The 22782-nt window shown below is 33.5% G+C and overlaps 4 protein-coding genes across 9 annotated transcripts in view; 2 read left to right on the top strand and 2 right to left on the bottom strand.

The window, feature by feature from the left end:
* Positions 1–3002, bottom strand: part of LOC135135940 (uncharacterized) — a 75452-nt gene extending 72450 nt beyond the window's left edge. For all 6 annotated transcript variants that reach the window (XM_064065065.1, XM_064065066.1, XM_064065064.1 and 3 more), the window contains exon 1: positions 2880–3002. In XM_064065065.1, coding sequence (XP_063921135.1) covers positions 2880–2888 — 9 coding nt within the window. In that variant the 5' untranslated portion in view covers positions 2889–3002. The remainder of the gene's footprint in view (positions 1–2879) is intronic.
* Positions 3003–6757: 3755 nt separating this feature from the next.
* LOC135135780 (uncharacterized) lies at positions 6758–14251 on the top strand. The gene is made up of 3 exons (XM_064064901.1): positions 6758–8365; positions 8859–10832; positions 10922–14251. Exons 1-3 carry the CDS (start codon positions 6758–6760, stop codon positions 12824–12826), a joined length of 5487 nt encoding a protein of 1828 aa, XP_063920971.1. The 3' UTR covers positions 12827–14251.
* LOC135135779 (26S proteasome non-ATPase regulatory subunit 10-like) lies at positions 13907–15064 on the top strand. The gene is made up of 2 exons (XM_064064900.1): positions 13907–14269; positions 14366–15064. Exons 1-2 carry the CDS (start codon positions 13907–13909, stop codon positions 15047–15049), a joined length of 1047 nt encoding a protein of 348 aa, XP_063920970.1. The 3' UTR covers positions 15050–15064.
* A 5825-nt stretch (positions 15065–20889) lies between these two features.
* Positions 20890–21882, bottom strand: LOC135135778 (protein mothers against dpp-like). Its single transcript, XM_064064899.1, has one exon. The coding sequence runs from the start codon at positions 21880–21882 to the stop codon at positions 20890–20892; it is 993 nt and encodes a 330-aa protein (XP_063920969.1).
* Between the last annotated feature and the right edge of the window lie 900 nt (positions 21883–22782).

The following is a 22782-nucleotide window of genomic DNA, read 5'->3' as shown; positions in this document are numbered from 1 at the left end:
TACCGCAAAGAGATTAAAATCATTAAAGATGCAGCCAGATGTAACGGTTTCGAAACTGAAACAGCTGATAAAGTAATTAATAAGTTTAAATTTAGAAAGCATTAGCATTAAAGCAGTTTGTGTGCATGTTGTCTCATTTTCCAGCGCATTGTGTATTATTATTATTATTATTATTATTAATATTATTATTTAAACCCCCCCACCACCACTAACCTAAAAGTGACCGGCATTCAGGCAAGACTTCTATCATTACGTGTACCAGGATATCATCCTTTCCAAAACTGTATTATCAAGAACATGCCATAATTATACAGAATTTGTTTATTTTTGTATAGGGGTATAATTTAACAAAATGTTATGCAGATAAAACTGTTCTTTCACTTCATGACCAAACTGTGGACTCACATGAAATGCTTTTATCTCATTTGCACTGTAAATAAATAAGTATTAACTGACTGAGAATATTGTTGCTCTGAACAAAGTCAAGAAAGTGTTATCTTTACAAAAATGTGTCATAATACTCGTATGGAAAAATGAATCAAAACACAAAGTTACGTCAAATTAAAGTACGCAAATACATAATGGACATAAATCCCGTTCTACGTATTCTACGTCATAGAATCAGTTTAATGACAAGGATTACTAGCTGAAATAACTATCTGTCTAAGATCTGTATCTTAATCCTTATCAATCACAATTCAAAAGTTGGCTGAGAGAATTTGAGGTCAAACTTCCAGTGTACAATATATGCAATGTATAGCGTGTCTTTAAATAAAAAACCCAGCCCCACAGAAATCTCTATTGTACAAGTATCTTTAAAAAATTGCCACACAAAGTGATACTCGAAAAAATAAGAGAGGTAGCTTTTTTTTAAACACACGGTGTATACTACATATATGTAAACAGTAATAGATCATACTATTTCTAGGAACATAATTTTGTTTATTTGTAGATCAAGTGATCATTTAAATTTGGACGTTTTTAGTACTAAATAAAACAAAAATGACTGACTGACAAAAATAGAAAAAGAGCTGTGAATTTTGCCTTTTTCCTGAAACCGTTTACCTGCATTTGTAAACTGTTGTATGCAATTATAACATTTGACTAAGTCAAAAGTAAACTAAATCAGTGTAAGCAATAAAAGACGTCAGAAGAACTGATGAATGAATGTCATGAATGTTGCTGCGAGAATAGTAAAAAATGAACAAAGACGGCCATGGATTTTTGAAGATACGTCTTTGATACAATTTTCGTCTTGTTAGACTAAGTTCAATATTTTTTTATTATACGAATTTATAATGCGAGTACATTTTTACCAGTTATCGCTAGAAATGAATGTTTTTAATAACATGTTAGTCCTTAAGTGAGATAAGGATGTTTTCGTTAATGTTTCTGATATATCTAATACGTTTGATAAGAAGTTATGCATATTGGTTTCATTACTAATCAGTAATCAGGTTATGAATTAAAAAAAAAAAAAATCAGTTGCGATGACTATTGATAATATCAGATAATATGTACCAGGCAGCCTCTTTTCAACTTTAGGTGTGTGTATGTGTTTCATATTTTGTCTAATAGAAATAGATAATATGTATGTTCCTCCCTTAGACATTTAGCGTTACAAAAATACTATGGATTCTCACCTGCTAGGATAACTCTCTATTACAAAAATGTATTCTAATTCTAACTATTTTATCGTATTGTCTGTGCGCTTAAAACATATTTAATGGAAGATCTTTTAACAAAGAAATATTTTTGTTATAAGTATCTCTCAATATCAGTCGATAAGCGTGAATAAACAATAGGTACTTTTAGGAAGAATCGTCAACGATTTGCGATTTCCTGTCAAAATTAGCTTATGACTCAGACAAAGTCTTCGGTTTTTTTCATCAATGATTTAACTGTATAACTTACCTTTGAAAAACAATGTTTAATAGTGGTTTATATACTAGTAAATAAATTAGACAAGATAGGTAGAAATTATTATGACTCTGTACTTGTAATTTATCATTCCATTCATATTTTTGGATTTGCATATACAGGGTGACTTAAAAAATCAAGAATTGCAAAACTGAATACTTTGAAATCTTACAATCTTGCAGACGTTTTAAAGTCATTGTAAGCATGGTAAATTGTTAATCAAAATAAATCTGTTTATTTCCCCCAAAAAATTGATGACGTTATCTCAAAATTTTGCCGAATAAATGAGTTTTTACTTGTGATTCATATTTTTATTGATCGAATTAAGAACGAGTCACATCACTTTCCCGAAAATGTGAAAATACAAACGTCTTTATTTAAAATAAAAATTATAATAATGATATTCAGAACGTTTTGTCGATTAGTTAATTACTAGTTTATTATTTTGATCCTATGACCCCTCAAGGTTGAACTCATTCAAATCAAACTAATTTCTACGTGACATTCTTTCGATGTATAAACATAAACACTTTCAAGTTGTTTTTCTTGTCGAGGATAACCTAAGGACGTACAGTAATGGAGTTCATTGCTCAATTTGGTACTTTCAAATTTTCTCGATATTTCATAAGGCCGTAGCTAGGGGGAGGCTAGGGAATGCTCCTCTATATCTAGACAAGTTATATCCAAAAACCAAATAAAATGTAGTGTTTTATTCAATAAACGGAAGCCAGAGCATTAAAAAAGTCTCGGCCGTCGCATTGTCCTCCGATTAATGCAATTCGTAGAAAACATGTTTTAGTTTAGTTTGTGTTTCACCGTCACGTCTACAGGTTGACAAGTATAATGGTTAATTTATTTTTTTTAATAAGCAATCACAGAAAAAAAATGACAAAGATGTCAAATAATAACTTTTGAATAAATTAAAAAAATAAATTGTATTTTTATAAGTCGGTACTTACATTTGGCATGCTGAAATCACAATTACTTCAAAGTTTCTTTTCACATCACTTTTTGTCAAGTTGATTGTGAAACTTAGTACATACAATTCAACACTATAATTTTGTTTGTGCAAAGTCGTTGAGATTCTTTATAAAAATTAGGACAACAATGGCAACTTACAATTAATATGTGATTGACTCAATTAGATTAGAACTGAGATAAAATATTGCCAAATATCCTCAATTACGTTTTAAATTATTATTTGGTGCACACACTTCATGATGCATTTTAATGATTCTAGACTAATAGTGTTTGTTTGTTTATTAGACCCATCGTCTGCTCTGATCTTTTACAAGAGATTTAATAAAGAAAATTGCATATGACGACATAGTTCAAAAATTGGCGACAAAAAAATGTTAATTTGAAAAGAACAAAATTCAGTTAATGATAGTGTGGAAAATATGGCGTATAAAATTTCAGTGAGTATTTGTGTGGCAATAAACTCACATTAGCCATCGATTATAGACCGCCGAAATACACCCTCTAATATTAATAGTTATTTAAGTAACTAATTGTGTAGTGACAGCGATTAACGATCGAGTCATTTTAATTACATGAGCGAACGAAGGGAGCCAGTGGAATTAAAAATTGCCGAGATCGTTAGTCGTCATTACACTACGTGCTAGTTACTATATTTTTTCGATGAACGAAGTTTTTAAAATTTAGAAAATTATTTAAAAGATTGAACTATGCAACCAAATATACACTTTATGTCATTTTAATTTAATTTTCCCATGGCAAAGTCAAAATGTGAGAGATTATGATCAAAAGACTAAGTAAGGAAGAAAATTCAGCAACTTTTATTGAAACAAATACAACTTCTTATCATATAACTCATTAATAATTGAACCATATTACCCCATTTTGTATGGAGTTGTCAATGTAGCCCTCTGCTACAGTTGTCGACTTCCAGCCGCCATGAGACTTAATTTCTGCGAAATCAGCACCACCATCAAATAGTATTGACGCAGACGACCGCCGAAAACAATGTCCAGTGTATGAACGGGGTTGGTCTAATTTTAAAAATGTTGCTATTTGGCAAGGCATTTTCGAAAAAGTGTTGATTCCAATTGGCTGTGTTGAACATCTATTGTTTTTATTATTAAATTTAGCATAGTCTTTTCTTGATTTTCTACTATTGTAAATATTCTCTAAGTTTTTGTTTTAGTTGACTTAATGGTCACTAGAAATTTTGAACCCATGTCTTGAACATCTGTTTTTTCGAGTTTTAAAAGTTCGTCTTAATGCTCCAGCTACTCCAAAAATTAGTGCAACCTGTAAAGTTCTATGCTATTTTTTGTTTGGTTGACCATTATTTGCTTACCTTTATCGTTAAGAAGAGGCTGTTCTGATACGAATTTTTGGATGTGCTTTTTTTCTAATAATTTAGATTTTTTGGGAACGTGATTCTCAGTTTTCCTTTTGAGAAACATATTTAATTTAAGGAACCTACTGATATCTACATTTTGCTTTAGATTCAGAGTTGACTTTAACATAGAATATTTGGGCCATAGGCTGCTCATTAAACTTTTTTGTGCTAGTTTAAAAAAATACGCTATCTTCTTCAGTGTAGACCGCCGTGACGTTCTTTTCGTGGCACCTATTAATGAATTCATTGTATGTTTTTTCATACAGTGATTTTAGTATGTCTGGAGGAATTTCGCTTTCGATATTCATTATGCGTTACAATTTTCTTAAAAAAAATTTTTGACGTGACTGTCAAATTAGCCGTCTCGCTTATCGCAGGATTTAATAACTGTATATTTGGTTGCATAGACTTGAGCAGATATCCTCCCTGTGGTTTACCCCAGTGATGGTCAGAGAAAGGAAAAGATAAAACATTTCACACCAAAAGTTTTGAAAACGACTTTTTGTTGTTTTGAGTTTGGATCAACGAGAATTACTGTAATTCGCACTTGAAAAACGTTAAAACAATAAAAACGACGACTTTAGATGACAGGTTACAAATGACATTAGACATTAATGTGACAAGTGAGAACTGTCATAATGAGGCATAATTTCAGCGAAGCGGGATTTTTGAAATCTATGCTCTTACCATTTATGTCAAAAAAATCCGCAACTGACGTAAATAACTCCAGAGAACCACATTTTAGTACCGTTGTTGTGGTACCGAACACAGGTCTTTGGTAAACTTTGGTTTCGGACGCCTTAGTATCCAGTGTGGCAAAATTTTCCACAAGAAGGTGCTGATTAACATTCAAATCAAACAATTATAAATCTTTATTTAATAAATTTATTACGGGTAGATTTTAGATGGGACGTAGGATTTTTTTATTAACAGATCAACCTGATCTTATTTCAGATAATGCTAACATGGAAACTTCCTTTCTGGGAACAGTAGTAATCTTAGCTTAATTTTATCGCTAAGAACGCAAAATACATATATATTTCAAAAAAATTACGATGAATTTGTGGAATAGTTCCTAACACTACAAAATGCGCTGAAATTCCTACGCCGTCGCTGTCTCTGTTACAAATGTAAAACTACTGAAGTTCTATTACTGAGCTTGCCTTTTTTTCTTAATATATATGTGTAGGCATCTTTTCACAACAAGACACTTAAAACATTTTTAAAATGATAAATTTGTAAGGGAAATATCGGTTTTGCAATTATGCTCCACCCCTCGGTTTACGACGAATAAAAAAAATCATCAGAATTGAGATAGGGCGGGTGGGCGGGGCTTATATTTTGCCGTTTTTTCAATATACATAGCCATCTTTTCACAACAAGAAACTTAGAACATGGTAAAAATGGTACATTTTTGCAAGGAAATATGGATTTTGCAATTATGGGTCGGAGCCTAATTGCAAAATCGATAGTTCTTTATACAAATTTTCCATTTTAAACATGTTTTATGTTTTATGTTGTGAAAATAAGTCTACACATATTGAAACAAAAAGGCAAAATCTAAGCCCGCCCACCCGCCCTCTCTCAATTGTGATGATTTTTTTTTATTCACCGTGAATCAAGGGGGCGAAGCTTAACTGTAAAACAATTATTTCTTTAAAAGCAATTAAAAACATGTTTTTAAGTGTCGTGTTGTTCAAAGAATACTAGAGAAAATAAAAAAATCATCACAACTGATATGGGGTGGGTGGGCGGTGTTTATATTTTGCCTTTTTTTTCTTGATATACATAGTATTCTTTGAACAACACGTTACTCAAATTGCGTGAGGATTTTTTCAAGTGATTCTATGATGTTTAAGACATAAAAAAATGAAAAAATAGAAGACAGTTGTGCTTTTTTACGATATTTCGCAATTATATTTTTTTGGTTGATTGAACTGTTTTCAGAGGCTTAGAACATGAAAAAAGCAGCAGTTTGACGTATAATACATCTATGTTAATATTATTTGTCATAGAAGAAAAGAAAAAAAATAATACCTCCTCTTGAAATGGTCAATTTTCACAGTCGACTAGCCTATTGTCTAGAGTGTGAGGGGGGACCATTTTGAATATTTGTTATAATTTTTCAATTACTTATCTGTTAAATAATAAAAAGTTGTTTGTTGAAATTACGTGAAATGCTTTATTTTAGTGACAGTTGTTGCGTTAAATGTCAAAAATTTGTCCCATGCCTAATTTATGCAACCAAGTGAATGCACTGATATTATGTATTTTAAAACTGAACATACCGGATTCAATGGGTTATGTTCGGAGATAAAAAATGTCCTTGTATATACGTATATTATATAAGTATTTTTGAAGTAATATTTTCGAAGATATTTTACCAAGTAATTTTTATTTTAGAAATTTAAAAAACGCGCTGGGACAACGGATAAAGGAAAAGACTATGAACTGTACTTTCTCGCACATATGGCGCTGAAACTTACTGAAAACGATAACATAAATAATTTTCTGATATCGTCTAATAACGGAGATTTCGGCGATTTTGACGACGTTGTTTTGGAAACAGAAAATCCTAGAGAAACATATGCAATACAACTAAAACATTTACAAAACAAGAAGTGTATAACTTTAGGTGATCTTACGACGACAGGTTCAAAGGCAAATTTTGCGATAAAAAAATATTTTGAGTCGTTTAAAAAGGAATCTGCTTTGCGCAACTGCAAATTATTTTTAATGACGAATATTGACTTTGGCGTCCGAGGCACCTTTTCCATAAAAACAGACGCACAAGAGATTAACATAGAAGTTATTGAATCGGTTTGCTCTATAGACATAATTAACATATCGCAAAAAGCAAAATGCTATCAGTTTAAAATTTCCGAAAATAATGATATCCAAGATTTGACAAACGAAATGTGTGACTATAAAGCTTTCTTCAAAAATTTTTTCATCTATTCGAAACAACTCAACTTGGATGCATTACAAAAAACAATCAAGTCAGAATTTGATGAACTGCTGGTTCCTGAGATTGCAAATGACGTATTTCTGCAATATATACACTTTATTACAAAATGGAATATGATAGATAACGAAAAGGAAAAACTCGACAAAACAATGATGGCACGATTGTTGGCTCTTCAGATCGCGACTTCTTCAATTTGCCCGATATCCTTCGAAACAGTAAACATTCATTTAGAAAATGCCAACTATCTGCAGGACGCAATTTCCAAATTTCATCTGACAGTTTTTAGCAGTGATTCGTGTGAAAACGTACAAACTCTTTGGAGTAACATAAAGGATGAATTTGACAGTGAGGCTATTAATGAATTAAATGAAGAGAGGAAGAGATACCACATTAAAACAAAATATGTGAATAACATAAGCGAGCTAAATAGTACTAGTGGTGTTGAATGCGCTAAACTACTTTGGTTGATGAACAAATGTCCCTTAATTTTGAAAGAAAGTTCCTGTGCTTACAAAGCTATCAATATTTGTAAAGACCGATCGTTCGTAATGGTTGCAAAAAATTTTTCCAAGAGGGAAATAAACGGCGGCTCAGTTTTTCTACAACTATCAAATATTGAAGATGATAATGATTTGACAAATTTGAAGATGAATTTTGAATGTCGGTTCAAAAGTCAAACAATCAAGTTAGAAGAACTTACTGAAGGTCATAAAGGATTCCAGCAGTTCATAACCACAGATATATTATTGGAAATGGTTCAGGGTCCTTACGAAATTAAAGAACTGGAAGGCACTGTTCAAAATCTGCCACTAGAAACGTGGAGTAGATACATTAATAGATCATTGACTAGAACTCTCGTCGATAACAAGTATTTAGAGAACATGAGGCGCGATACCATGATTTTAATCACTTGCTTAAAGGATGAAATACTTCCTTTACTTAAGAAAATGCGTAATTTACCAGTTAATGTTAACTGCAATGACCACAATAAGTATGTTATCGTTTCTAACAAAAAATGTAAAGTTCTCAATTACAAACCCACGATATATATCAGCGATGAACAATTTTCCAGTCAAGAGTTTCAAAACATTTGTGAAGCTACAAACAACGTAAGAAACTGCCACCATTTCAAGTTAAATTACCAAGACAATAACTTGGAGTGGATTGCAACAAAAGGTGACATTTCTGCATTGCAACAATTTCGTGTTCAAAGCAATCGAGAAAAGAATATTTCAGAATCGGAACTTCCTCAGCTACATACCGCAAATAATGTGCACGTGATAGCCGACGAGCCAGGAATGGGAAAAACATACTTTTTGAAAAAATTAAAAAAAGATGTTTTAAATTTCGCAATCATAACATCATAAAGATATTTCACGCTTTTATTCTTCACGTTAAAATAAGAGTCAAATTTCATTCGAAGACTTTTTGATAAAATCGAAATTTCACCTTCGTGTAGATTTTGATAGTTATTTCCTGAAATTTTTAGCAAAAAATGGACGATTTATTTATCTGTGGGACGGCTTAGACGAAATATCAGAAGCACGTTTAAATGGAGTCATTGATGTAATTCTTACAATTTCTAAAGGTCCGTCGTTACAGTGGATAACTTGTCGAATTCATTTAGAAAAACTACTTGAAGAGAAACTTGGAGTTTTATGTAAACGAATGATTCGGCTAAGCGCTAACCAACGGCAGCAGTATATGATGAAGAGTTTAGAAAAGAAATATTCCGTAAAGAAGACTTTCGACGAAATATTAGAAAAAATCGCGTTTGCTGGACACGGGGAAATATTTGGAAATCCCTTACAGCTATTTATGGTGGCCACATTACTCGAAAATAACTACGATAAATACATCACGATGTTGGACCATTTTAAAATCATTACCAATCTCTATCGATATTTTGTTGACGAGAAATTTAATTTATATAATCAAGAAAAAGCCGAATTGACAATTTTAAACAATCCTTTTCAGTATCAAATTTTACAAGATGGCAAAAAAGCTAGAACCAAAGATTATCAAGCTGCAGCTCTTAAGATCCTTTTAGATGAAACTATGTTCAATCAGCTTAATCTCAACTGCGATGATTTTTTATTAGATGTTGCTTCAAAAGGAGACTACGCTGGTTTTATAAGCAGTGTTACAGAAAGCAACCATCCCACATTTGTACACAATTGTTACGCCGAATATTTCGCAGCTGATTATCTAGCAAGCAATCGCAAAAACGTTCCAAACTTCGAATTTATAATTTCTAACTTTAAACATGACAACGTTCGTTTGTTCTTCGACATGATATCAGCTCATAATTGTCCTGCCCACATTGCAGTCTTGTATCAAGATTTGGAAACTTTGAAGCAATACGACTATGAAGAACTGTGTAAAAAAGATGACGAAGGAAGAAATGCCCTAGAACTCGCTTGCACTTGGGGACAACGATATCCTGTTCTGCAGGTTACGAAATCAAATAAGACATACTTTGTTGAGGATTATTCAGTTTATAGTCACGAAACAAATCAGAGACTTGAAGAAATCTTAAAATATTTATTAAGCCATTTCAGGGTGAAAGATTTGCTTGAAATAAACTGCTTTTCTTATGCGGAAAAATACGAGTGCTTATTTGTTCTCGCCACGATAATTAAAACATGTAGAATGAAGTCTACTACATTAAGTGACGACACTGTTTGCAGTATTTTATACTACTGTGTAAAATATGAACGAAGAGATTTTATCAGTCTATTAGAGAAGAATCAAGATGTATTAAAGATCATTTTATCTGCAAAACAATGGCTATTTTTCGCTTGTCAAAATGGAGACGAAAAACTTGTGAGCACTTTGCTTCACTTTGGAATCGACTTGAATTGTATGGATGAAGATGGTCGGACGCCTCTATATTTAGCTGCATCTAGAGGGCACGAACATATCACACGAATTTTACTCGACAGAGGAGCCAAATTTGACACTCTCTGTCATAAAAAAAATACTTTGCTTCACGCAGCATGTCAAAGTGGTAACGAAGTACTCGTGGAGGATTTGCTCCAACGCGGACTGAACATAAACGCATGTAATTCCGACGATCTCACACCCCTTCATTTGGCATGTCTAAGTGGCTACGAAGGAGTAGTGAAGGTATTGATTAGTAACAGAGCTAACCTCAGTGCTTCTGATAAACACGGTCGCTCTGGACTTTATCTAGCCCTACTCGAGGACAAAGACAAAATTGTCACTTTGTTGATTGAATATGGAGTCGACGTCAATGCGGCAACCGAAGAAGGTAGAACAATATTACATCTAGCATCACAAAATGGTCACAACACAGTCGTCGAAAAATTGATATCTTTTGGCGCAGATCCAAATCCCATTGACAAGAACGGTTTGACACCGTTGGATCTGAGTTGTCAACAGTCACACGAACAAACAAGCGAACTACTTATTTCTCTAGGTGCAAGAATCAATCTAGTAGAAGAAAACGGCAACCCGTTGGTGAGCAATGGAGAAGATTTTGAAGACGGGATGATGAAGAAACGTGGAATTACTCTGCCAGTTTCAATGTCTGATAGTAACTTCAACGACAAGGTAAGTCATAAAACCGGTTATTGTATGTGTTCAATTGTGAGAAAAGTATCTTCTTTATTTGAAAATAATCAGTCCTTTATATTTTTCAGACGAAGATGGCTAGAAACTATGAACACATGGGCATTGCTGATGTTGTATTAGATATGATGGGTAACAATAAAATAAAAGATTTCCGTATTTCTCCGAAAAATAATGACCTTGGCATATTTGACGATATAATCATTGAAGTACGTGTCGATAACAGAAAAGAAACATCAGCAATGCATCTAGATTTCAGTGGCCAAAGTACTTTAATTTTCCAACAACTTACAAAGAAAAATAGTAACATTAGTCTCCATAAATGTTTTGATTCTTTCCAACAAATGCCAAACAGCACACAAGAATTTATATTGTTCTTCGATTGTCAGTTTATAACTACGGACAACAAAATGTTTCAACTAGAAGGTGAAGAGTTTTACATAAAGCTTAATGAGGTTCCAGTACAAGGCAGTGCGAGAATATTTCGCGATATGACCCACTGTTACAAACTGCAGGTTGTAGAACACGAACGCAATAACGAAAATTCTCCAAAAATGGAAAAATATACATCATTCTTCGAAAAGTTTTACATTTACACATGTGAAACAAATGTTGACAATCTTCAAAAATCTACAGTGGACAAATTTTCAAAAATATTTGACTGCAATGCAGACATTTTTGGGAAATTCCTCCAAATAATATCGAACTGGAATGTGAAAAAAACGGGAAAACTACAGTTGAACAAGAAATTTGTGCAACGCATAATTGCGTTGCAGCTACTCACAGCTCACATTGAGCCTATAACTGATTGTTTAGTCAGTGACAAAATGCGAATTCTTCGAAACGCCATTAGCACCTTCGACGTCACAATCTTTGAAAATAGAAGCAGCGACGTAATAAAACAATTATGGGGCGATGTGAGCAACCAAATCAATGGGGTGGAAGAACTAAATAAAATTAGAGAGACATATCAACTTTCTTCTGATTATATCGACGCTGTAGACAATTTAGATCGAAAGATTTTAGCGCAACTGCTATGGCTGATGAACAAATGCCCGTTGATCGTAAGAGACCATGAAAATGTGGCCAAAGTCGTTCAGATTTGCAGTAATGAAAAGTTTGTCGTACTTTGCGAAAAGAAAATTAGAGAGTCTATTAAAAATTGTCCGGTATTCCAGAATTTATTTGACTTAAAATTAAAACCAGAAGTCTATGAAAAAGTGATCACAAATTTTACAATCTCGTTACAAGGAAACGAAGAACTTAATTTGAAAAGTGCTTTCGTGAATAATGAAACAATTTTAAAATATGTGACAACCAACGATCTACTGGATATGTTAGACGGACCGTTATGTATAGGGAGGCAAAAGGAAACACTCTGTCACCCTCATATCGAACGGCATTTGTCACGAACTATGGTAGATATTAAATATTTAGACCATATTGACGATCAGACCATCGTTCTCTTAAATTTTGAAAGCAATGTTGATCAAGTGAATCAACTCAACAAATATAATACGATAGATATTGATGATCCGAATTTGGGTAGATCAGTTTCAGGTGTGAAGATTTATGTAAGCAGAAACAAGTGTACTGACACTGAGTTTGAAAATCTGTGCTGTAATAGATCAAAAATTAACGTTGTTCATTATTTCAAGCTTTTTAACGACGACAGCTTAGAATGGGTTCGAAGTAAAGGTGACGTTAGTGGAATTCAAAAATATAAAATATCTAACAACAACTATCAAACCGAAAACGATTTTTGCTCTTTCGACGACATTAAGAACATTAGCTTAATACCGGCGAACCCTGGAATGGGGAAAACTGAGTTAATGGCAAGCTTAAAACGCAAATGTTCTTCAAAATACTGGACAGTCACGGTTTATCCAAAAGATGTGAATTTGTTTATACAAAGTTTGGAAAAAAATTCGACATCAAACCGCATCCATTTGCTCGAAAGTTTTCTGTTAAACTAGGAACTTGTTTCTAACAGAAAATTAGACCACGAAATTTTTGAAGCTTACTTAAAACAAGGCCGCGTTCTTTACGTGTGGGACGCGCTTGATTTAATTACAACCCAATATTTAGATACTGTTTCAAATCTAATTGTTGAGCTATCTAAAAAGGGTTTCGTTCAGTTGGTTAATTGCAGACAACACATTAAAACCTACCTAGAAAAAAAGTTTGGTGTAATCTCAAGCAGCTTAATTGGATTTAATAGCCACGAGCAAGACTATTATGTCAGCCAGAGGCTTCAGCCTTCCAAATCGTCTGACGAGATCAAAAATGCAATAGATAAAATTAAGTCCATATTTGCGTTTGTGAATGCTGTTTATATTTTGGGAATTCCGGGCGAGATATTTGTGCTTGCGTAGCTATTGCTTAAAAACGATGTCATTTTTTCAAAATTGTTGAATGATTCGTTTTTAATGGCAGATCTTTATAAATACTTAATTTTAGCAAAGTTTTCTAGCAAGGATGAAGTTATTTGTGATATTAAAAATTACCACTTAGAGAACAAAATTCCAAGAAGTCGCGAAAAAACGTTGACCCATTATGAAAGGATCGCACTGAAAGCATTGTTTCCTGACGAAATTTTAGAACCACTGAAACTCGATTTTCAATTTTCTACTAAAGTAATTTATAATAACAAAACATGTCTGCTTGGACTTACAACCGAAGTACGAAAAAATGTGCCACATTTTTTTCACGTCTCTTATGCCGAATATCTGGTTGCTGCATATTTTTCTAAAAATCTTAGCGAAGCACCCAAAGAAGTTTTCTTCGATGAAAACTATACGAATATTCGTTTTTTCTTCGACACAATAATGGCACTTAACTCGCCAGCTCATATTGCCGTTTTATACAACAACTTTGAATTGATAAATACCTATGGTGACGATATTTTAACTCGGAAAGATCGCGGTGGAAGAAGTGCGCTGCATTTACTTTGCTATGTAGGTCAGGAATTTCCTCGTTCAGAAAAAAAGTACCTTGAAGCGGTGGGGAATTTATTAGAAAAGTGTAGCGTTGCAGAACAAGACGTCTTATTCAACATGAATCCGTTAGCTTATGCTCAAGAAAGAGAAAAAAGATCAAATTCTAACACTGGAAATTCCAGGAATACACCTGACGCACTTGCCTTTCTCATCGACCACGAACGAGTTGCTGCGTATTTAATAGAATGCGTAGGACAAACAAAGCTTAGTAACTTTTGTATTCGGACACCACTTTATGTGGCTGCCGAAAACGACCAAAGAAAACTTGCTAAATGTTTGATTGAATTCGGAGCCGAAATCAATCGCGTTGATGATGATGGTTGCACACCGCTTTACGCAGCTTCTTCGAAAGGTCACGAAAAAACAGTCGAATATCTAGCGAAGTGCGGAGCAGAAATCAATCGCTCTGCTAATAATGGTGTGACACCGCTTCACGCAGCTGCCTTCTACGGTCACGAAAAAACTGTCCAATGCCTAGTGAAGTGCGGAACAGAAATTAATCGCCGTGATAATAAGGGTAATACACCGCTTTACTCAGCTGCCTGGAACGGTCACGAGAAAACTGCCGAATGCCTAGTGAAGTGCGGAGCAGAAATCAATTGCACTGATAATGATGGGAGGACACCGCTTTACGCAGCTTCGGCGGACGGTCACGAAAAAACTGTCGAATGCCTAGTGAAGTGCGGAGCAGAAATCAATTGCGGTGATAAATCTGGTCGGACACCGCTTTACACAGCTTCCTTCTACGGTCACGAAAAAATAGTCGAATGCCTAGTGAAGTGCGGAGCAGAAATCAATCGCGCTAATAATGATGGTTGGACACCGCTGTTTGCAGCTTCCTTGAACGGTCACCAAAAAATTGTTGAATGCCTAGCGAAGTGCGGAGCAGAAATCAATCGCATTGATGATGTTGGTCGGACACCGCTTCACGAAGCTGCCTGGAACGGTCACGATAAAACTGTTGAATGCCTAGTGAAGTGCAGAGCAGAAATCAATCGCGCTGATAATGTTGGTTGGACACCGCTTTGCGCAGCTGCCTGGAACGGTCACGAGAAAACTGTCGAATGCCTAGTGAAGTGCGGAGCAGACATCAATCGCGCTGATGAAGAAGGTAGGACACCACTTGATGTCGCTATTATGCAGGAACACAAGAATGTAGTAGATTTTTTAGTATCAAGAAGTGCACCGAAAACCAAATAACTGTATTACTATAATGATTCGATAACAATGTCTCTTAGACACACTGGTGTAGGGAACTCAGACGTTCGTACAACGTGTTGTCTCAAATCGGTATAATTTTTTGTCAAAGCAGAAATATCTGCAATTTTAACATTCTTGTCAATGAAATTGGTCTAAGGTTATTCGGACAGAACTTCCCTCAGCCCCGCTGAGAACAAATAATAACTAGAACGATTGAGCATTCGCTTTTACAGTTTTTAAGTTGAATTGCAAAATGTTCTTATACCATTCTGACTTTTGGAACAGAAATCAAAATTAAAACTAAAGTTTTCATTTGACATAATTGGTCCCTAAGACCAGTGTTGGATTATGCCGCCGGGACACTGGGAAATTTCCCGATGGGCCCCAAAACAGTCTACTTTTTCCTAAAAATATAATAGACGCATACAAAATGATGTATGGAAATATTAAATAAGAGGATGTTTTTACTTACACAGCGTAAACTCAACACGAAACAATAGGTCTCCTGGTCGGTCTGTCTGTCTGCCGTCTGTCTGGATTTTTCAGTAGTAATTATCTGTCTATAATCTCCGAAACTACTGAACCACTTGTCATGTATATGTTGTTATGTGTATTACAATCTAATCAAAATTTTGTTAATCATCTCCACCAACAATTTATTGACGTCAACTCCAAAATTTACAGTTTAGTAAATATTGTTTAAATTTTATAAAATAAGATACTCCTGCACATGTGGTTTATCAACCCCTGTTGAGTTTTTATATTAGACATCCAGATTTTTCTTTAATTTATATTTACCAAATATACTTTCCAAAAGCATTGTTTGCTGTTTCCGACCCAATTTTCGTCTGAATGACTCGGGTTTAGGGATTGGGTTATCGGACGTTATAGACCAAATTTCTAAATTGAAAGCAGTAGAAAGTAAAATGGCACGTTTCACCCCACATTTTTTTTTTCGTCTATTTAAGCTATTTTTTTATCAGTCTTTTTCCATCTCTTTTACGGTATTTAAGCAAACAGATCGACTTTGATGTTGAAAAATTGTACTGCTTTTTTATAAAATAAAAAAATCAATATTTGTCGTGATTTTTTTTATATGTATTTTTTTTAACATTTCACATTTTTAAGGTTATTTTTTTAAAACCTGTGGATTTTTAAAGATTTTGACCGTGATTCAGCGGATCCATATAGAAACTGCTCACTTTGAAATTTTTACAAAAAAAAAATAAACAAAACACTTCAACGAAAAAATTGACCTAAAACACCTTATAATAAATTAAAAAACAAAATATGCGGTGAAACATACCATTTTACTTACTACTAATTTGAATTTGCCTCTTTTTTTTGGCATTGTATATATTTATTTTTATAGGATTGTATACTACTGGATGTGTGATTCATGAATCGTGTCGTATTTTCACCCTAGACACCCGATTTTTGAAAAAAAGAAGAAACAAAAGGGATTCTGTCAAAATAAACTTTGACCAATTTCTTTCAAGTCTGAGTCTTAATTGATAAGAATAAATATAAATACTATACGATGATTCAAACTTTGCCTATGTGATCACTAGACTAAATTATTTTTAATATGATAAATTGTAAGTATTTTTCCACTGCTCTTCCTCATAAGCTCCCTACACTTTCAACGTTTAAATAAAGGTGAGTACATATCACAGTAGAAATCCATTTTGTGTTACATAATTATGAAATTTTAGTGAAAACTTTCTGTCATGTGATCTGCTGTCCACTCTTGATGTTAAATACATATACAATAAATATGTTACCCTACGAAGTGCAAGTGATAGACAACAACTGGAGATGGCACGCGATTAGTGAGGTTTGACTTTAAAATTTAATAATTTTTAAACTGATTTTGACTCTCAATCTTTAGTTTTCTTGTTTAAAAATAAAGTTACATCAAATTTTACAACCAATTTTTCGAAGCAAGGAGTGCAATAAATCTGGATTTGATTTACAAATGATAGCACGAAAATTTCTTTCAAAATATTTTTTCACCAGCTTGAGGACATGATAAAATTGCATTTGGTTTCCTCGTACAAGAAAATATTGTCGGAGGACACACTATTTTTAAGGGTTTAAGTAAGTATCCAGAACAAAATATGTTTTATTTGAAAAATTATTATCTAATTATTAAATTATCTATAATATCTAGTTTTTTATGTTGTTTAGATAAGCAAACTTTCGACACAAGTGGGGCCATTCTACTTATTAGAAACATTTACTCATCCGCAGCTAGAAACTTCACAAAGAGGACGTACTTAAGCATGTTAGAACAATGTAAAAATCATTACTTTAGATAAATTAATTTATATTATTATTTTATTTATATTTTTCTAATGTAGTTTACTGCTGTTTTTTATTGTCCTGGAATTGGAAACTCTCCTCTCGGGCAATAAAATATATTATTATTGTTATTATTGATATTAAAAGGTAACATAGTGAATTACCATAATTATGTAAAACTAATCAAGTCTGTCTTTATTAAGTTGGCTATAAAGTACTTTAAACGTCAAAGCTATAAATGCACTAAATGTTTGCGTCTAGTATACCGTCGTAGATAAGTTTATACGGCCAAGATGATGCTTTGCTGTAAGAAACACCGTCGACCAATCGAAGAGTAGAGGGAAAATTTAAACTTTTAAATACAACATAATTAACCTAAGTCCCGCACGAGCGATTTATTTTAAAAACCATTATTTTAGCCTTATTAATATTGTAGTTAATAGTATGGAATTTACCGGTTTTAATGTGAATATTATGTTAACTATCAAGTGATATCAATATAACTGGAACCAACAAATAATATAATTTATTTTTAATAATAGAATCCTTTATATTTTATTATAAAACATGCGTCTGGTATAAAAATGTATTAAATCATTCATTAATAAATCTCTATCAACATATTTGGTAGATCATTTAGATAAATTAAGAATAGAAGTGGTTCCAAATTACTTCCCTGGGACCCTAGGGATCACCGGATGTTGCAGGACAGATTTTAGACTTATGCAGGGACAATTTTTTATCTCCGAACATAGCCCATTGAATCTGGGATGTTCAGTTTTAAAATACAAAAAGTCAACGAACATGTGCAAAGTTATGCAACCAACTTTGCACATGGCATCTTGTTTTTTGAAGCCCTTGCGCAAAGATGCAAAGCAAATGGTTGCTTTGTACCACCCTCCAAGTATGTGTTTAACATACAATTGTCAATTTTCACCAGCACTCGATGCAAAAATGAACGTTCTTCAGTGACTAGTAACACGTGAAAGGGGTTACAGTCATGATCTTTCCTGTGTCTGAGTTTGTAATTCACAGCATCAATGTAGCCTACTGCATGCCCTTGTGTGCTCGAACAGTGCACGTGTAGCTTATTTCTTAACTGTTGCTTCACACTAACGTTCTTCTCATGCTATAATCATAAATAGAACAAACCACAACAATAACAAGCTGACATGTTTGTTGACAGTTTGCAAACCGATTCATTTGTACGATAAAAGTGGTAGACGCATGACGTCCTACACAGTCCGTCACGTGTACGCATTGCTTCCTGATTTTGACTATAGATACTATTTTTTGACATTTGTTTGATCGCCGTCTTATAAGACGACGGCTCATTAAGGGACTCTTTTAGGTGGCAATGGGTGGTATGAGCAATACAGTTTACAATCTCGTTAGCAAGAAGTGAACATTGTAATAATAATAATAATAATAATAATAACAATTCCGTATTGAGTTTTTACCAGAAAAGTCCAGATTTTTGGAAAAAAATCTAAATTAAGTATACAACAACATTTTGCAATTTCATTTTGAATCTGCAAAACCGAATGCTTTGAAATCTTGCAAATGTTTTAAAGTTATGATAAGCATCATAAAAGCTCAATCAAAATATATTAAAAACTTGATGGCATCAGCTCAAAATTTTGCCGAATAAATCCTATCTAAAGTGTACAAAATATGATGAGTCTATACTTGTAATTTATCATTTCATTCATATTTTTTAGATTTGCTTATACATCAATCAGTCAATTTATTTTATTGGATAAATCAAGAATTGCAAAACTGAATACCTTTAAATTTTGCAGACGTTTTAAAGTTATTGTAAGCATGATAAATTGATAATCAAAGCATATCTGCATATTACCCCCAAAAAATTGATGATGTCATCTCAAAATTTTGTCGAATAAAATTTATTAAATCAGGAACGACTCACTCCATTTTCCCGAAAAATTTTGGGAATACAGTACTGTTATTTTTAGTATTACACTGCACCAATCCAAGTTGATACGCGTGTCCTTGTTTTTTCTGGCACTGGTAATATCCTGTGACAACTTTTCTTTTGTGCTGTCACTAGTATTATCCATGTTGATGACGTCGCCACAAATTTTTTGTTGGTCAAATTAAGAACGACTAACCCCATTTTCTCGAAAATGTCATGAATGCGCACGTTTTTATATAATGAATTATAATATTTAGAACATTTTGTTCGATTGTGGTTTAATTAATAATTTTAGTCTTCTGTTTTGAGAAGACAAACTCATTCGGGTGGCGGAAACTTTATCGAAAAACAAAATATCGAAAAGAAAATATCGCATGTAATATATCGAAAAACTAAACATCGAATTCACAAAAAATCGAAACGACAAAATATGGAAATTGTAAATATCGAATATATTAAGAGAATGGGTAATATACATTTTACAAAACTATTAATTTTTAAAAATAAAGTTTTATTACAAGTTACATGCTACATTTGTTACATAATTAATATAAATAAAATGGTTGACTACCACCTGTAATTTTTTATTTTTGTCTTGTACCCAAAATAAGAATTATAATATTCAGATCATTTTGTTCGATTGTGGTTTAATTAATAATTTAAGTCCTGTGTTTTGAGAAGACAAACTCATTCAAATGAAACCAATTTCTACGTGACATTCTTTCGATGTATAAACATAAATAGACACTTGACCGTCAGATTGCTATTACCTCGTGTTGAAGGACAAGGGTTGTTAAAAATGGATTATTTCAAGTTCAACATGGTGAGTTATCAAAATCTGACAACGGATTGTCAGTCAGTAGCGTAACATGGATACTTCAGAATGGGGTGGTTTTTAAATTTATTTCTATAAATCGCAAACAATAACACGCGAAAACATAAACTTAAGTGAGCTGATCAACACGTTAACACGAATGCTCATGAATCTATTAAGCACTAATTTAAACGGGTCCAGGTAAGTTCACTATGTCATAGTATTAGTTATTACTTTCTAATTGACTTGGAGTATTTAATTATTATCGATATATCGCTAATGCTAAAAAATAAAAATTCCCGAAAATGGAAATTCCCATACAATGTTCTCAAGAATAAAATTAGGAAAAAAATTGTGGAAAACAGTAATGCTAATTTGTGTATTTTAAAAATTATTGTCCATGTGCCCCGAGTTCTCATTGGTACCAAAATTTTGAAAGAACCCACCACATGGTACTAGATAGTTACCATGAACAGAATTATGTTAGATTGTATATAATTATAATATTTTTGTTTTTATTTTAATAAATAATTTTTAAAGTGCTAAATATTTTATTTAAGTACAATTTGAAATAAGTAGAAATGATTTCCAAGTGGGAAATTGAAGGATGGTCAGATGGTCATAAGTATAAACCTTCTGTCGTGGAGGATGCGGGCTCAGTTCTCAATTTGTGTTTGCCTTCGCAGGTAGAAGATGTGAGAAAAGGATTACACAATAAAAAAGAAGAACTTACAAAAAATAAAGCTTTTATTATAAAATTACATTGTGTACATTGTTGAAAACATGTTAGTAATGGATATTATATGGGGCTCCCATTTGTCGCAATGCGTTGTCTATCCATGTCATCTGTCTACATAATCGTATCTCTATCCAACAGTTGTAATTTGTAACCGCTGTATTCGTTCTCCAGTGGTCCACAAAAACTACTCGTATGGTTAAAATCTTCGCAAGGTCAGAGACAGCTTCGGCTCCTTCTTGTACCGCCATATCCAACAAGACATGGAATTCATCGTCATCCATGAGTTTCATGGATGTTAAATCAAACGGCTCTAACGAATGAAGAGTCTGTTTTCTACGGTTTTTAACCCTATTACGAAATCTCGACTCGATATAAACGACCGAGTCAGACAACAGTTGCATAAAAACCTGTCCATTCTCATAACGTAGATAAATTCCGTCCCCTATTTGTCTTCTCGTATTGAACACTTCGGCCCCTCGTAATTCGTTTCCAATTGCCTCCAAATTGAAACATCCTACTACTCGTCCAGGCACGGTGTTACACTTTACCTGAATCTCAGGTCGAAAACACTGAAAAGTTTCTAGCTTACGACATTTTTCGTAATACGCGACGATCGCCCATGGATGAAGAGTTGGATACCATGCGAGGCCTGAAGTTGGTCGGCTTTTCTTCAAGTAGTGTAATGGATTGAGACAAATTTCACCATGAATGGCTGAATAACAGATCCTGTCGGGTTTAAATTTTAACAACTCTCTTTTTACGTCAAGTTTACGGATGTGTGTCCATCGCCAAAGTTGTCCATAAATTCTGAGGTTGGGGTTGTCGACGAGATAAGTTATGCGCCGAGGAATGTTTATGCACGGAGTAACGTTATTTGTTGCTGGAGGGTTGTCTGAATTGATGATTTTTGAGGCAAGTTCGAGAATACGCTCCTCAACGATGGCTTTTTCGAAATCTAGACTCGTTTTCAATTGTCGAAATAGCTGGAAACCTGCGTAGATGTCGACGTTAAATTTGGCCTGAGATTCATCGGCAGACATGATGGTATCTGAAAGAATAAACAAAAGTTGTAGTTTTATTTACATAATTACGAAATGTCGGGATAAAAATTACTTTGTATTATAAGAAGCGCAAAATTAACTGTTGTCTTAAAAATAACATTGCAAAACTACACAAGACTGCACTGTTAATGTATACCTGACAAAAAAAGTGACATCCACACATCTTAGTTCGAAAGTAAAAAAATTTCAAAAGTGAAGTTTTAATAATATAAAATTTTATTACGACGACTGAATTTCTCACAAATCATTTTACGCAGTTTCAGACACGTAGCTCACAAACACCCAACCAATGTAACAGTACTTACCAGAACTTTTTCAGCAAGCAACAAACTTCAAAAGTTTCTAAGCTAGGGCACCTGTCACTTCGACTCACTATTTGTATATACAGATTAGAACGACTCTTCCTCCTTATATACCTGAGAAGACCTTTTGGTGGGGATGTAAATCTAGGAATCAATTAAGGCTCCTCTTTACAGTCATTAAAATCTGCCGAAATACGGCAAAACGCCACTATCATATCATTCTACCGGCATTGGTTTAGAAGGACGAAATTTCATGATCCATGTTGCAAATATTGTCCTGAGAAGCTAGGAAAAGTTTGGATTTTATGGTATAGTTTGGAGCAACAATTGGGTGTTGAGCCGTTCTTCCAGGTAAATTCGGGCCCTCATTACTTTTGGAAATTCCCAATATTTTTGTTCGTTACTTAAGTGTATCAATATTATGTTTTATAGTGGTCCAAGGGACGTTATCCTTTTAGTTTTTTATCGTTAGTTTGCATTTAAGGCATTTAAAGCGATACAGGTGTGTCAAGATGTCGAAGATAACTCAAATTAATTTATGGATTAAACCTTTTCCTGAACTTTTTCTCCAAGAAAG

This window comes from Zophobas morio, unplaced genomic scaffold (genome assembly GCF_036711695.1).
Source record: "Zophobas morio isolate AGI-343-1 ecotype UQ-CSIRO unplaced genomic scaffold, CSIRO_AGI_Zmor_V1 ptg000025l, whole genome shotgun sequence".
Classification (NCBI taxonomy): Eukaryota; Metazoa; Arthropoda; class Insecta; order Coleoptera; family Tenebrionidae; genus Zophobas; species Zophobas morio.
This window is presented reverse-complemented; position numbering and strand designations above follow the sequence as displayed.